The following is a 13,927-nucleotide window of genomic DNA, read 5'->3' on the forward strand; positions in this document are numbered from 1 at the left end:
TACTTGTTCCCTGCTCATCCGTCCATTACATCCTTCATCGCTCTGTCTTCCTCCCCCTCAGCAAAGCTAATCAGATCCTGATTGAATTCTTCTGGCTTCTCTTCCCCTCGATCTGCTTCTTCTTCCTCCCCCCCCCTCGTCTCCTTGTTCTCCTCCTCTACCTCCTTCTCCTCCTCCGCAAGCGGCTCTCCATCCTCGTCCGGCACAGCCGTTCGCTCCCCCCCAACTGTCTCCACGAGCTTCTCGAGCATTTCGCTCATCCTCTCCAGCCTCTGCTGCCCGACCTCTGCGTCCCGCTGCATGAAGGACACCATGAGCTGCTTCATCTCCTTCATCTCCTCCGCCATGGCAGCGCTCGTTCGGCTCAGCGCTTCCAGCTTCTCCTCCTCCTTCCTCCCCTCGTCCTTGAGCAGCAGCCACTTGAGGGTCAGCAGTATGGCGTCCTTAGGCTTGCCTGCTCCTTCCAGCGCTCTGTTGACCCCGCGGTGAAGGAACAGCGCGAGCTGCTCCTTCATGACCTGCACGAAGCTGCTGAACGTCAGCGACGAGTCCTCGCCCTGCAGGTCCGACGTCATCTCCTGCCAGTCCTCAACCGACAGGTAGAAACCCTGCCCCATCAGCTTCCTCAGCCCCTCGTCCGTCTCCTGGAACGAGACCGTCCCCGAGCCGTCCACGTCGAGCCGCTTGAAGATCGCTTGCAGAGACGCGTCGAGGTCCTCGGGAGACTTGAACTGGTGAGGTCACGTGAGAGAGAGCGAGAGAGAGGAGGAGGAGAGGAGAGGAGAGCGGGAGGTAAGCAGAAAGAGAAGATGAACAAGAGGAGGAGGGGAAGAGGAAAGAAGAGACTGACGTGCGAGAGAACTTGGAGAAGGGGGTCGAGCGAGTTGAAGTCTCGTAGGGGAGCGCTCTTTGCCTTCTCCTCCTGCCTCGCCTTGGACATGGTGGCGAGGAACTCGTCGAGTAGCACGGCAACGATGATGTTTCTGCGTCAAGAGAGGGTCAGTGCTGAGAGGATGGGGAGAAGCGGAGAGGACGAGAAGGTGAGACGAGGAGGGGCAGGGCGGGCAAGGAGCAAGGATCGTGGCTTACATGAGGAGGATAGAGGCGATCAGCATGTAGGAGGTGAAGAAGAGGGCGGTAGGGACGCTGATCCTCGAGTCTTCATCCAGCAGCGAGCGGGTCACGCTGCTCGCCCACGAGTCGCCAGTGACGCACTGGAACATGGTGAAGAGGGAGGAGGAGAACGTCCCGAAGAATCGTTTGTTCCGCTCCCCGAAGAACTCCACCGCCATGATCGCGTACACGCAAGTCACGAGCCCCAACATGAGGAACGTGTTCATGACAGGAACCAGCGCCTGTGACAGCCCCTGCATGATCAGCCGTAGCGACTTGATCTGGTCGAGGAGGCGGAGGAGGCGGAGGATACGGAGGGAGCGGAGCTGGTTGAGGACGGGAAACCAGCCGCCGATCGCGATGAGGCTGCTCATGACGACCACGAAGTCAAAGATGCGCCACATGCTCTTGAAGAATCGCCGGACGCGGAACGCTGCCAGCTCCACCCCCAGCTCAGCAGCGAAGAGGAGCGTGATGAGAGCGTTGAGAAAGAGGAACACGGCGCGGAGGTTCGAGCCCTCGGGAGGCTTCACCTCTACCTCGACAGCAGACAGCAGGAAGCTGAAAGTGATGCTCAACTGGGAGAAGTAGAGGAAACTCCTTGAGTTGTACATGCTGTCAGCAAGGGCAAGAAGCCTCTCCTGCATGTTCATGTTGCTCACGAGCTGATGGCTCCTCTTCCTCGCCGCGATCGCCATCGCGCTCTTGATGTTCTCGAACCAGGTGCGGCAGACGTGAGTCTTGCTGCAGCGGAACAAGTAGACTCGCCCCGAGTTGTGGCCCATCTCCATCGTCTCGATCTTGAAGCAGTTCGCCTCCTCCGAGTCCCCGAGGATGTCGAGGACGTGGGAGGAGCTGTCCTCCTTCAGGAACGAGTACTGCCTCACCTTGCTGAACGACGACGACACCAGGGCAAGCGTGCCAGACGGCTGGGCCGTCTTCTCGGTCTCGATCACCTCCTTCACCTCCGACATATAGTTGCACTGGTGGATGCTCACGATTTCATGCAAGGGGATCCAGTCGATGCACGAGTTCTCTCCCTGCACGCTCATCGCGAGAATGTCCTCCGTTAGCACCCCGGTCACATTCCTCCACCCTGCCGTCCCGCTGTAGCTCGCGTGTTTCTCCAGGTCCCCCGCGAAGATCTGGTCGCCGGGATGCGGCATCTCTATGAACAAGTCCTGCACAGTCGTGTACCTGGACTGGTGGGCGTCCCGCAGCTTGATCAGCTTGGAGATGGCCCCGGTTGCTGTAGCTTCCTCCCCCATCATCTTTGTTGGAACCTGCGAGTATGAATCAGCACAACAGCTCGTGCTACACTTCCCTGGGATGTTCTCTGAGCAGTGGCGACCTAGTTATCTTCTCCTTCTCTCCTCGTCACGCTCTTCCATTTTCACTGCTGCTACGTTGTTTCTTTTGAGTAAGTACCCTCTCCACCTTCATGCTCCTGCTTCACCTCACCTCTCTGCTGTTCTGCTGTCTCGAAACCCCCCCCTTTCCCCTTCCCCTTCCCCTTCCCTCTCCTCCTCCTCCTCCTCCTCCGCCATTCTGCTTCCCTCCTCCTGTTCCCCCATTCTCCCCGACATGTTCGCTCATATTAACTAAACTTTATCCGTACAAAACACAAAGCATCGAAACTACTTGGCAACCCACGGACTCATCCCCCTCATACCCATCATCCCCCTCATACCCCAAACTCCCACGCAATCCATCAGTACCCCCACCCTCGTCGCCTACTGACTCATCACTACCCCGTAGAAGTACCGAAAATACACGGGTACTTTTGGGTTTGGAGTATGACCACCCTCCGGCATTTGTGCACGAAACACGGTGAATAGAGGGGGTAGGGTAGTGGATTGGAGGGGAGGGAGGGGACGGGGTACTGTCTCCTCTGTGAGACAGCGGAAGCAGGAGGAGGAGGGAGGACGAGCGGGAAGGAGGGGAGGATGAGGAGAGAGAACGAGGATACGGGGCATAACAATGCTGCATTAGCCGATGTGATGCTCAGAGAAAGTGAGTAGAATCGCCACAGATCTCGCAGGTCAGGGGGAGGAGAAAAATCCAAGAGAAACATTCGTGTAGGTACGAGCACCGGCGGAGAGGATCAGAAGGAAAGAAGAAACTGAGATCATCAGACAGCATGAAATGATGGAAAATTACCAATTCTAGCAATGAATGAGAAGAGCCGATTGCTCTGGTTGACCCTGACCTTTGGAGTGCAAAGAGAAGGATCGGAAACCCTTGGCAGCAGAAGGCAGGGTAGAGCAAGAGCAAGAGAAAGGGGCTGCAGAACTCGATGCAGAGAAGCAAGATGTTGCATGACAAAGATAAAGTTGTGGAGCAGAGCCAGGCTGTGAGAGGCCAACAGCAGGGAAGGACAGGAGTTTGTCCCGCGGCCATGACAGCATCAGGCGTGTGAACCGAGTTGACTTTGAGCCTCAGGTCTGATCGCATTCTCGCACTCTACAAGAGAAAGCAAAGAGCGGTTGATCGTTGGGCTTCAGAGGAGATGAGGAGGATCGGGCACATCTCACTGTTGGTTCTTCTCCTCGTCGCCGCTGGTCGCTGTCAGGATGACCTGGCGGACTACCCGATTAAGGAGGAGCAATGCGAAAACTTCGGAGAGTGTCTCACGGAATGTGTCAAGAAGCTTCCTCCCAACAGACAGTTCACGGAGATTGTAAGCAAGCTTCATGCTGTCATGAGCTTGTCTCGATGCTAATCTATCAATGTGCAGTTGGACTGCTCTGATGCCTGTGCCGTAACGCACTGCAAGGAAGTGGTAGTTGATGATCCTACTCTGGGCCTCGGATCTACCTCGGTAAGCACTCGAGCTGCGTGGGTTGAGATCATAACGTTTCTTATCCAGGCGCCCCCTCCTCCACCACCACCTCCCCCTCCTCCCGCTTCTTCGAGCAAGAAGAAGAAATCCTCCCCGCCACCTCCTCCCCCCCCTCCTCCACCCCGTTCAGCTCCCCCTCCCCCTCCCCCTCCCCCTCCCCCTCCCCCTCCCTCCCCTCCTCCTCCTCCCCCTGCCTCTACCCGAACATCATCCAAGAAGCCCCCATCGTTCGGAGGAAAGAAAGCCCCTCCGTCCTTCGGGTCAAACGCTCCCCCCAATCAGCAGTGGGGGGGTCAGGCTGGTGCCGCGTCAGTCCAGCCAGCTTTGGATGAAAACTTGCTTCCCGGGGGTGGACCCAACGAGATGCAGAAGACTTCTGTTGGAACAATGATGTTCAATCCCAAGGATATGCCTGTTGGTAGGAGTATCGACAAGTATGGGGAGTACGGAAGGGACGAGCTGGAACTTCTCAAGCAAGTCATTCGTAAGGGAGATGTGATCGTTGATGCTGGAAGTATGTATGGACATACTGCTCTGGGCCTCAGATCGGTGATGACTGCTCGCGTCTTTCGACTCTTTAACACAGAGCGTTGGTGTAGGTCGTGGGTGACGAAGGAGCGATTTACGCTTTTGAGCCTCAGCGCATTCTGCACCAGATTTTGTGCTCTAACTTTGCCATCAACGGAGCTTTCAACTGTCACTGCAGGCAAACAAAGTTGCGATGTATGCTTCCCCTTGACGGTCTGACGCAGACAAGAAGCGCTCGGACAGAAGGGAGGAGAGATTGTTGTGCCTGCCCTCGACATCGAGCAAGAGGGCTGCCATGGTGCGAATCTCCATCATGTTGTGTAGACCAGACCATGTCGACTCACTTGCTTCAGGGTGCACTGCACTTGATGCCGCGAATTATCTGGGCGAAACTGTGAAAATGACGACTGTTGATGACTTGTAAGTTACAAAGTTGAATGTCCTGACATTGAGAATGACGGCATGTGGCCACTACAGAAATTTGCCCAAGTTGAGGCTCCTCAAGGCTGATGTGGAGGGCATGGAAATCGACATCGTGAAGGGAGCTGTGAAAACAATCCAGTACGCGTGAGCTTTCATTGCAGGATGAAGTTGTGATTTGTCATGCAGGATGTTCAAACCCGCCTTGTATGTTCGTGCTCATTACAACCCTGAGGACAACACGTGAGCTGATCCGCCTTGACACTCTTTTACTGACATCTCCATGTAGTCTGTCGCTCAAGACCCAGGAGCTCGCCAGATTCATCAAGGTTTGCCTTCACCGTGGCGCTCTCGTAGCTGAGTTCTGTTCAGGGACTCAACTATGACATGTATTGGCACTTCGTCCGGCTCTACTACGTGAATGAAACGCATCGTGCTTGTCTTGTCGTTGATTTTTTCAACAGGAGGACAACTTCTACTCCAACGCCGAAAACGAATTCGGGGAAGACACGGTGACCTGAGTGACGGGAACTGCCGGTTTTTGTTGACTGAACCCGTAGGTCCTTTACATCCTCGCTGTTCCTCATGTGGAAGGATCGAGCATTGAAGGCCTTGATCCCGTCGAAGTTCCTCCTCTCTAAATACATTTCGAGCAAGTTAGCATCGGGAATGAAACTCTCAAGCGCTTCGCCCAGGAAGAGATTAACTTCGTTTCTATGTACAAATCAATCATCCATCTCATCACACATCTCCATGAACTCGATGGACCATTTCTTGTAGATCACCATCGCCTAAATGGTCGTCAGTTGACATGATATGCACACGCAACTATCAACCTTGGCAGCGAAAGCTTCTAAGTGGAAGATTGGCTTCGAACCAAGTTGCAGACGATGCTCGAAGAAGGCAGCATTCTGTAGGATATCTACCTTGACACTATCATCCAGCTTTCTCAGCAGCTCAAGCGCCAGCTTCTGCAAGATTAGCTCCGGTGGGATGCAGCTCGCCAGCAGCTCGTAAAATTGACCCCTGCACATTTATCAGCGCGAGCGCGACAAGTCGAAATGTTTCACACCTGATCTCCAGGAGCTTCTTAGGCGATTGATCCTCAAGGATGTTGTGAGCGATCATTCCCACGTACACCTCCCAATCCGCTAATTGTGGTTGAGACTGAAAAGAGTCAGTCGCTTACTAGACGTTGAGCAGAGCGTGAGACACCGATTCATCGACCACTCCGAACTTGACGTAGGTTGACTCCAGCATCAACAAGGCTTTTCGAAGGTTTCGATTGGACATGTTTGATATCTTCGTTGCCGCTTCGACCGGAAGCTCCTTCTTTACCTGCCGCGACCCCTGTGAGCAAGGAGCAGAAACACGCGATCCATCTAGTCACCTCCTTGCGGTACACGTTGCATAAGATTTCTTCTACTTCTTTGTCGCGAGGCGCGGGGACTCTCAAACAAATGCATCTGCTTCTTAGCGGCTCGATGACCTGCGCATTCTCTTGAGATTGACGCTTCACAAAGAAATTGCTCACCTTGCTCGCATTGTTGCAGACCAGAACGAAACGACACGCGCTGGTGTACTTCTCCATCGTTCTTCTCAAGGCCGCTTGACCATCTCGAGACATCTTGTCAACTTCGTTGAGCAGAACAATCTAACATTGAAACTCAGGATCCAAGGATAGGAGTGACAAACGAGACCTTGAATTGCACGGCAGCTGAGTTTGAGGGTGCATGGCTCTGAGCTATCTCCTTGATCACTTCCTGGGCAACATCACGATCTCTGCACAAGAGGTCGTCACGTGAACTGGCTGCATCCCCCTCCTGATGTTCACCTGTAGGGCCCGACATCGCTGGGGTTGATCTCGACATGGTAGTTACTCGTGATGAAGGTGATGTCAACAGAGCTCGACTTGAATTTGAAGTTCTTGATCTCCACCTGACGCATTGAAAGGTCATCAACCCCCAAGACTCCTTCCGCTTCTTGCAACCTTCAGTTTCTCTACACCAGGACCGTAAATCTAGATTGACATAGGGTCAGGCAGGTCTTCTTCGATCACCGAGTACCTCACGCAGCAGTGCCATGATTCTCGTCTTTTTGCCTGCACCAGGGGGGCCATAGAACAGTAAATGGCACATGTTCTGAACGTTTTCTTTCGCAGAGATTCGTTTCAGCTGTTGTGTCAGGCCATCGTTGTAAGTTAACTTGTCCAGCTGAACTGGTCGATATTTGTCGACCCACAACATCCTTGCTGCTAAGAATAGTTCAATCAGCACTCAAGAAACATGATGGTGGTAGCATCATTCTCGGTCCTGGTCTTTTCCATCCACCTTCGCCCTCTATCTCACTTCCCTGCGCCCTTTCTACTCCCCTCTGCTCTGCTCTGCTCTGCTCTGCTCTGCTCTGCTCTGCTCTGCTCTGCTCTGCTCTGCTCTGCTCTGCTCTGCTCTGCTCTGCTCTGCTCTGCTCTGCTCTGCTCTGCTCTGCTCTGCTCTGCTCTGCTCTGCTCTGCTCTGCTCTGCTCTGCTCTGCTCTGCTCTGCTCTGCTCTGCTCTGCTCTGCTCTGCTCTCTCCTTCCCTCCCTCCCTCTCGCTCCCTTTCTCTCCTCATTTCTCCCTTGTCCCTGGTTCTTGCATGCCCCTCCTTTCCCGCCAACTTCAATTTTTCACCCTCATCCCCGCTCATTTTCTTGACCCTCATCCCCACCCATACCATCCTCAGCCCGAAAACTTCCAGGAAAACTTCTGCAAAAACCTGTTAGGACGTAGTAGTGATGCAGGGAGGGGAACGCGGCAGGAAGATCAGGATGGGGAGGAGGACGAGGACGAGGACGAGGAGGAGGATGAGGAACGTGACGATGTAAGATATCACGAACAAGAGTACAGGGAGGAAGAGGAGCAAGAGGAGGATATAGAATCTTGACGAATGCAAGGGAGATAGCAGAGGAGGTGGGAGAAGCGTTTCGAAGTAGGTGGTGAGAGGCTGTGAGGGGCATGAATACTTGTTTCAGTGATCAATTTTTGGCTGATGAGTTAATCTGCAGATGTCAGAGAGTTTCTGAGGTCACAAGACTTTGAGAGCGATGTCAAGTTTCAATGACACCTGACGGGGAGGAAGGGGCGATGCTTTCAAGCGCTTGACGAACGAGGAGTGACGAAAAAGAAGCAATGTCAACTGCCGAGCTCTTCTCTTGATATCACTTGATTGTCCTGTGCGAGCTGTGAGCATGAAGTCAAACTTGATCGCACGTCGCTATCATGTTTGGCCCGGCAACAACATCTTCTGCTGCTATGGTATGATCGTGTCAGTATGCAACTAGATAGTGAGACAAGTCTGCAGGACGGGTCATGCTTGGTCCAGGAATCTATGCCTGCATCGGAACCTTGCTCCTTATTATTGTTCCTTCAACTCTCTTCTTCTCTAAAACGTTCCCATGTCTCTTTAGACGAATCCCCCATGACTTCACTTTACCGCAGTTGTCCCATCCTCCTCTCACATCAAGACAGCGTGGCTCTGGTTGTCATCGCAGCCATCTTGTTGATTCTGCTGCTCTACTTCTTCTTCCGAACAGCAGTCTGTGATCCAGGTCCAAGCCCCTCATCCTCGTCCTTGCTCACGCCATCATCTCCAGGGATCATCCCGAGACGAGACGGATATCTGGATGCTCGCTTGCAGCGCCTCGTGCCCTCGTGAGCTTCATGCTGCAAGATTTCCTGAGTGACGATGTTGCTGTCAGGGCGCAAGGAGTTGTTGTCAACGGCAGGGTGATGACCCTCAAGTACTGTACTACCTGCAACATCTACCGGCCGCCGAGGTGCTCACACTGCAAGGTGACGCGAGCCCTTGCGGGCTCCTCGCAACTCTCCCTCTCCTCCTGCCTCATCGGCCTCGCAGATCTGTGACAACTGCGTCGACCGATTCGACCATCACTGTCCCTGGGTCGGGAACTGCATCGGGAGGCGGAACTACCGCTGGTTCTTGTTCTTTACTTTGGACTCTGCCATCTACGCGTGAGAAGATGAAGAGAGGTGGGGATGTGCTCGCGTGTGCTTACTGGCTGCAGCATCTACCTCTTCGCCCTCTGCATCCGAGCTCTCTATCTCGCTGGGCTGGAAGCTGCTCCTTATGACGTCGTCTCCGCGTTCATCACTGGCGCATCCTCGAATCCATCGACGGTGAGAAGGACGAGACGAGAGGACGAGTTGTGATCACCTCGTAGGTCTCGATCGCCATCGTCTGCGTCCTCTCTTTGTTTTTCACAGGCGCACTCTCCGCCTTCCACATCTACCTGCTCTCCGCAAACATCACAACCAACGAACATGTCGCTCCCAGTCTCCTGCTCCTTCCTTACTGACGCGGTTTCAATCTCAGATGAAGGGAGTTTTCGGAGACTCTGAAAGCTTCTACAACAAGGGGTTCTGTCGCTCCTCTCCTCCTCTCCTGCTTGCTGACCTCGCGACCTCAGGTGTCAGGAGAACTGGCTCGAAACCATCTTCGACCCCGTTCCAGAATCTCTTGTTGACGCAGCAGGCACGCTTGATCCCATCTTTGCCCCGCCCCTTGTTCGCGTTACAACAACCTCCTCTCCGGCCTCTCCTCCTCCATCCGCTGCATTCAACTATGAACTCTCCTCCTCCCAATCCCTCTCTCCTTATTCTCCTCTGTTTCCTTCATCCTCCTGCCACATCTCATCTCTGCTCGCAGAGAGTGTAGTCTGTGAAGACCAAGGAGCAGAAGGAAGCTCGATGCTTCCCCTGGCGCAGGCAGCGGTGAGAGAAGAGCTTCACCCGTGCGTCTGCTGATCTCGGTGACTGCAGGAGCTCAGGATGGTCACGACGACAGCAGGTTTCCTCTTCCCTCCACCTCCTTGAGTGAGCTGACCAGCCGTAGAACAAGCAGGCGGCGACCAGCCAGAGCCGTATGACAACCCTCTGCTCAACCGCCTGCCCAGGATGTGACAGTCCAGTGATGTGTTGCAAGAGCAGGGGGACAGATGGAGCTAGTCTCCTTTATTCGCTTCATTTCATCTTCTCCGCTCTCATCCTCTTCTCCCTTCTACGTTTAATAACATCGCTCAAAGAAACCCCCGCTGAGCTGGCGGCCACGTAGAGACTTCCAACCTGGAGATGCAAGTCAAATCACGTTGAGTGAGGTCAACGATCGCTATCACTGTCGCCAACGCCTGAAGCACAACCATGATCATCTACAACAACACCATCGTCATCGGCACAGCATCCCACAGCAAACTTCCTTGCCGAAAGTAGTAGCTGGTGGCCGTGCGCTGCTAGCACCTCGACGAAATGCCGTCGGCTCACAACCATCATGATGCAATCAGCGAGTCTGAGCCTCGAGGTGAGCCCGCGCAGTGAGAGCAGGAGGAGCAGGAGGAGCAGGAGGAGCAGGAGGAGCAGGAGGAGCTGGAGTACGAGATGCAGAAGAAGGCGGAGCTGACGAGTCCTGCCAGGTCGGTGAGCGATCATCTTGACCTCCTCACCCACCATGAATGCGAAGAGCGGCGAAGGTCTGCAGGAAAGACCCGAAGAAAACTAGACCCATAGCCACGAAGAGAAGGAGAGACGTCGGAATGGGAACCTGCAAGTGTCGACTGAGCGCAGACCCAGTGTGGCAAGGGGAACCGACGTAAGAGATCGTCCAGCTGACGACCACCATGGCGTTGAGTATGATGACCTGCAAGGCGTAAGAGCTCTCGTGCTCCCCTCCCTCTCACCTGCAGAGTTCCGCAGACGAGGATCCACCAGCGGATGCTCTGATCCTTGGCCATGGCTGAAGCGACACACTGTCACTGCTGACAAGCGAGGATCAAGTGACATGGACCTGAGCAGACGACGATGGAAAGAGCAGAGAGAGGGGCAGCAACGTCAAGATGGAAGGAAGAGCTCGGGCAGCTAAGCAATAAAATCGGCTAGAGCGAGGGCATGATGTCGGTAACGAAACCTCACAGAACCAGGTACCAAGTAAGAGGCAGGATAAGGTGAAGGTGCAGGTGTAGGAGCAGGAGCAGATGTAGGAGCAGGAGCAGGAGCAGGTGTAGGAGGAGCAGGAGCAGGAGAAATGTAGGAGCAGGAGCAGGAGCAGGTGTAGGAGGAGCAGGAGCAGGAGCAGGAGCAGGAGCAGGAGATATGTAGGAGCAGGAGCAGATGTAGGAGCAGGAGCAGGAGCAGATGTAGGAGCAGGAGCAGGAGCAGGAGCAGGAGCAGGAGCAGGAGCAGGAGCAGGAGCAGGAGCAGGAGCAGGAGCAGGAGGAGGAGCAGGAGCAGGAACTTGGTCCTCGATGTTCCGCCCGATTTGTTGCATCCCCGCTCAGGCCCAGCAGGGTAAATCCTATGCATCCTAAGTAGGTAGGGTGCTCATTGTACAGGGTACATGAGGAACAGAGGGGGTATGTAATGATAAAAATAGGGTGAAAAGTCATACATTAACATGGTGGGTACTTTGGATTGAAGGGTAGGGGTATACCAAAATATTGACAGGGTAGGGTGGTACTTGGAGAGAACGGGATGCACGCGCTCAGACGGGGATAGGAAGAGAAGGGGAGGAGAAGATGAGGAGAAGATGAAGATGAGAAGATGAAGGGAAGAGCAACACCACACTGATAGACAACGACAGACTTCACTCGCAACATCTCTACTGCCTCTAGTCTACAGCTGAGTCGACAGAGATCCAGCGACATGCGGCCGGTCTCTTCGGCTCCTCGGCGCTCGAGGCTCGTCGGATGTCTGGTCATCAGGGTCTCTCTCTTTCTCCTCCTCCTCGCTGTGCCCATGGGCGTCTCCCTCCCCAGCGTCCGGCTGGAGAGACAGCATGCCTCTCCTCCAGCTCCCCGCCTCTCACTGCGAGGAGGTGCTGGCTTTCCCCCCATGTCCACCGACCAAGTCGCCGGCATGATGACGCCGGACATGATCAAGGCGGCAGGGCAGATGATGGCGAACATGGATGGCAACGCTCTGACGTCCATGATGAACATGGCTGGCAACTTTGCTGGCGCGCCGCCAGATTTCCGCATGGACCCGAACGAACTACGGGAGGCAGCGCAGAAGCTCTCGAGCCTGAGCTCGGAGGAGCTGTTGAGCTTCAGGACTGAGGCCATCGAGGCTTCTAAGTTCGACAGGGATCCTCAAGTTCGGAGAGCTCTCGATGCAGCGACAGCCCTGAAGCAGGAGGGGAACTCGATGCATGTGCAGAGCAACTACACAGCTGCGGTTGAGAAGTATGCGGAGGCGAGAGAGGGGCTGGCGAACATGACCAAGTCCAAGGAGGCGAGAGTCCTGATTCGCAGCTGCCTGCTGAACGAAGCAAGCTGCTACATCAAGATGAAAGAGTTCGCCAAAGTGGTGGACCTGTGCGACCAGGTGCTAGAGCATGAGACGTTAAACTTCAAGGCCTTGTATCGGAGGGGCTTGTCGTACAAGGAGCTGGCCTTGGCTTGCAGAAGTGAAGAGCAAGGAGGAGACGTGGCAGTGAAGCACTTGCGTCAGGCCCTCAACGACGTGTGGAGCGCTCTTTGCATCGATCGGTCGGATGAGGTGGTAAAGCAAACGTACGAGGAGATCAAGGAGTGCATGGAGTCTGTGGGGCTGGGCCATGAGATCGAGAAGATCGAGAAGAGTGCAGAGCAGGTGGTGGAGGAGAGGCTGCAGCAGAGAGCGAGGAAGGACATCTGGTCCCACAACCATCATCATACCCCTCCCCACAAACGAAAGTTGATGCAGCTCGTGGACGCCGTAAGCAGCAACTGCACTGAAGTGAAGGAGGGAGCCAAGCTGCTGCGGAGTTTGGATGCAGACAACATGCTGGACCTAGTCAAGTCGTTCTCGTCCTTGAGTCTCGGTGAGTGTCTGAGCGGCTCCGGCTGCCTCGTGCCTGATGAGCTGGTGGCAGGCAACGCGAGCAAGCAGGAAGTGTTCACGGCCATCAATCTCCTGCAGCAGATGAATCAGACGCAACTGATCGACGAGTCTAACAAGATCCTTGACAATGCAGAGCAAGACGCATCCTCCCCTCCGAGGTTTGACACTCGGTCTCCCATGTTCCCTCCCGGCTTCCCCGACCTCAACAATCCTTTCGCTGCTCTCCAACCCTCCATGCCGGGGATGAAACCTCCCGGTGGCCTGGGGATGAACTTTCCGGGTATGGATGAGGCGGCCGGACCGTTTGGGCCAGAGATGAACAAGCAGGTGCGAGGAGGAGGAGCAGGAGCAGGAGAAGTAGGGAAGAGAGAGGCAGGAGGAGGAGGACGAAGGGAACGAGAAGTGACTTTTGAGATACGCAGGTGAAACAGGTGATGGACAACTTGCAGAAGTTTTACGAGCTGGCGATGAAGGTGAGGAGAGCATACCTCAAGGTGCGAAAGATCGCGCCATGGCTCTCAGTCTCGAGGATCCGCACGCTCTTCACAATCCGCTGGGTGCTCAAACGCTTCATCCTCCCTCGGGTGGGCGGCTACGAGGGCGTGGCTAAGGGGATGAGACTGTGCGCGAACATCGCGGTGGGGAAGACGACGGTGGAGGAGGTGCTGCGGCAGGGAGAGTCGTGGACGAGCTGGGGAGAGCGGCTCTTCCATGAGAACCCCAAGAGGACGGCGTCGTTCTTCCTCGGGCTAGGGGCGGTGCTAGCGCTGGTGCTGAGGGAGGTGGCGGCAAGGGTGGTCGCATATCTTGTGGAGGACAAGGAGGTGAGGGTGAAGGAAATTCGTTGAGGGAGCTGGAGGAGGAGCAGGAGGTCATGAAAGATTGTATTTCTTTGCGTCAAGAAAGGACTTGAACTGCGTCTGAAGTTTGCGGCTGAGGAAGGCGAAGAGGGACTGGAGCAGGGGCTTCTTGTCGGGGGAGGAGAAGAGGTGGAAGAGGTCCTGAAAGATACGCTGCTTGTCACTGTCCTCCTCCTTCAGGCCTGTCATCGCCTTCCTGAAGGTCTGGTACCCTTCCTTCCCTAAATCCTGCTTCACCTTCAGCAAGAACGCTTCCTGCTCCGACCTCTTCCCCGGCGCTGGCGCTGCCACAGAGG

The 13,927-nt window shown here is 54.9% G+C and overlaps 6 protein-coding genes across 6 annotated transcripts; 3 read left to right on the plus strand and 3 right to left on the minus strand.

Annotated features, from left to right (window-relative positions):
- Positions 1 to 14: 14 nt before the first annotated feature.
- On the minus strand, positions 15 to 2,384 carry GUITHDRAFT_101291 (hypothetical protein; the record flags this gene model as incomplete). Its single annotated transcript, XM_005839764.1, has 3 exons — positions 15 to 731; positions 851 to 983; positions 1,090 to 2,384. 3 exons carry the CDS (start codon positions 2,382 to 2,384, stop codon positions 15 to 17), a joined length of 2,145 nt encoding a protein of 714 aa, XP_005839821.1.
- Positions 2,385 to 3,622: 1,238 nt separating this feature from the next.
- Positions 3,623 to 5,544, plus strand: GUITHDRAFT_133267 (hypothetical protein; the record flags this gene model as incomplete). Its single annotated transcript, XM_005839765.1, has 12 exons — positions 3,623 to 3,793; positions 3,851 to 3,934; positions 4,172 to 4,504; positions 4,555 to 4,670; positions 4,708 to 4,781; positions 4,837 to 4,903; positions 4,961 to 5,050; positions 5,093 to 5,146; positions 5,193 to 5,232; positions 5,276 to 5,320; positions 5,368 to 5,415; positions 5,464 to 5,544. 12 exons carry the CDS (start codon positions 3,623 to 3,625, stop codon positions 5,542 to 5,544), a joined length of 1,203 nt encoding a protein of 400 aa, XP_005839822.1.
- An 84-nt stretch (positions 5,545 to 5,628) lies between these two features.
- On the minus strand, positions 5,629 to 7,149 carry RFC3 (replication factor C subunit 3; the record flags this gene model as incomplete). The annotated part of the gene is made up of 10 exons (XM_005839766.1): positions 5,629 to 5,694; positions 5,740 to 5,929; positions 5,976 to 6,070; positions 6,119 to 6,241; positions 6,294 to 6,392; positions 6,438 to 6,557; positions 6,604 to 6,685; positions 6,738 to 6,841; positions 6,894 to 6,923; positions 6,970 to 7,149. The coding sequence occupies 10 exons, from the start codon at positions 7,147 to 7,149 to the stop codon at positions 5,629 to 5,631; spliced, it is 1,089 nt and encodes a 362-aa protein (XP_005839823.1).
- Positions 7,150 to 8,601: 1,452 nt separating this feature from the next.
- Positions 8,602 to 9,257, plus strand: GUITHDRAFT_64899 (hypothetical protein; the record flags this gene model as incomplete). The annotated part of the gene is made up of 4 exons (XM_005839767.1): positions 8,602 to 8,733; positions 8,798 to 8,877; positions 8,967 to 9,078; positions 9,123 to 9,257. 4 exons carry the CDS (start codon positions 8,602 to 8,604, stop codon positions 9,255 to 9,257), a joined length of 459 nt encoding a protein of 152 aa, XP_005839824.1.
- Positions 9,258 to 9,964: 707 nt separating this feature from the next.
- On the minus strand, positions 9,965 to 10,685 carry GUITHDRAFT_133270 (hypothetical protein; the record flags this gene model as incomplete). The annotated part of the gene is made up of 5 exons (XM_005839768.1): positions 9,965 to 10,023; positions 10,046 to 10,106; positions 10,195 to 10,243; positions 10,398 to 10,591; positions 10,632 to 10,685. The coding sequence occupies 5 exons, from the start codon at positions 10,683 to 10,685 to the stop codon at positions 9,965 to 9,967; spliced, it is 417 nt and encodes a 138-aa protein (XP_005839825.1).
- A 1,369-nt stretch (positions 10,686 to 12,054) lies between these two features.
- Positions 12,055 to 12,339, plus strand: GUITHDRAFT_41574 (hypothetical protein; the record flags this gene model as incomplete). Its single annotated transcript, XM_005839769.1, has 1 exon — positions 12,055 to 12,339. A coding segment is annotated over one exon (285 nt), but the record flags the coding sequence as incomplete, so codon positions are not given.
- Between the last annotated feature and the right edge of the window lie 1,588 nt (positions 12,340 to 13,927).

This window comes from Guillardia theta (assembly GCF_000315625.1).
Source record: "Guillardia theta CCMP2712 unplaced genomic scaffold GUITHscaffold_7, whole genome shotgun sequence".
In the NCBI taxonomy this organism is placed as follows: domain Eukaryota; class Cryptophyceae; order Pyrenomonadales; family Geminigeraceae; genus Guillardia; species Guillardia theta.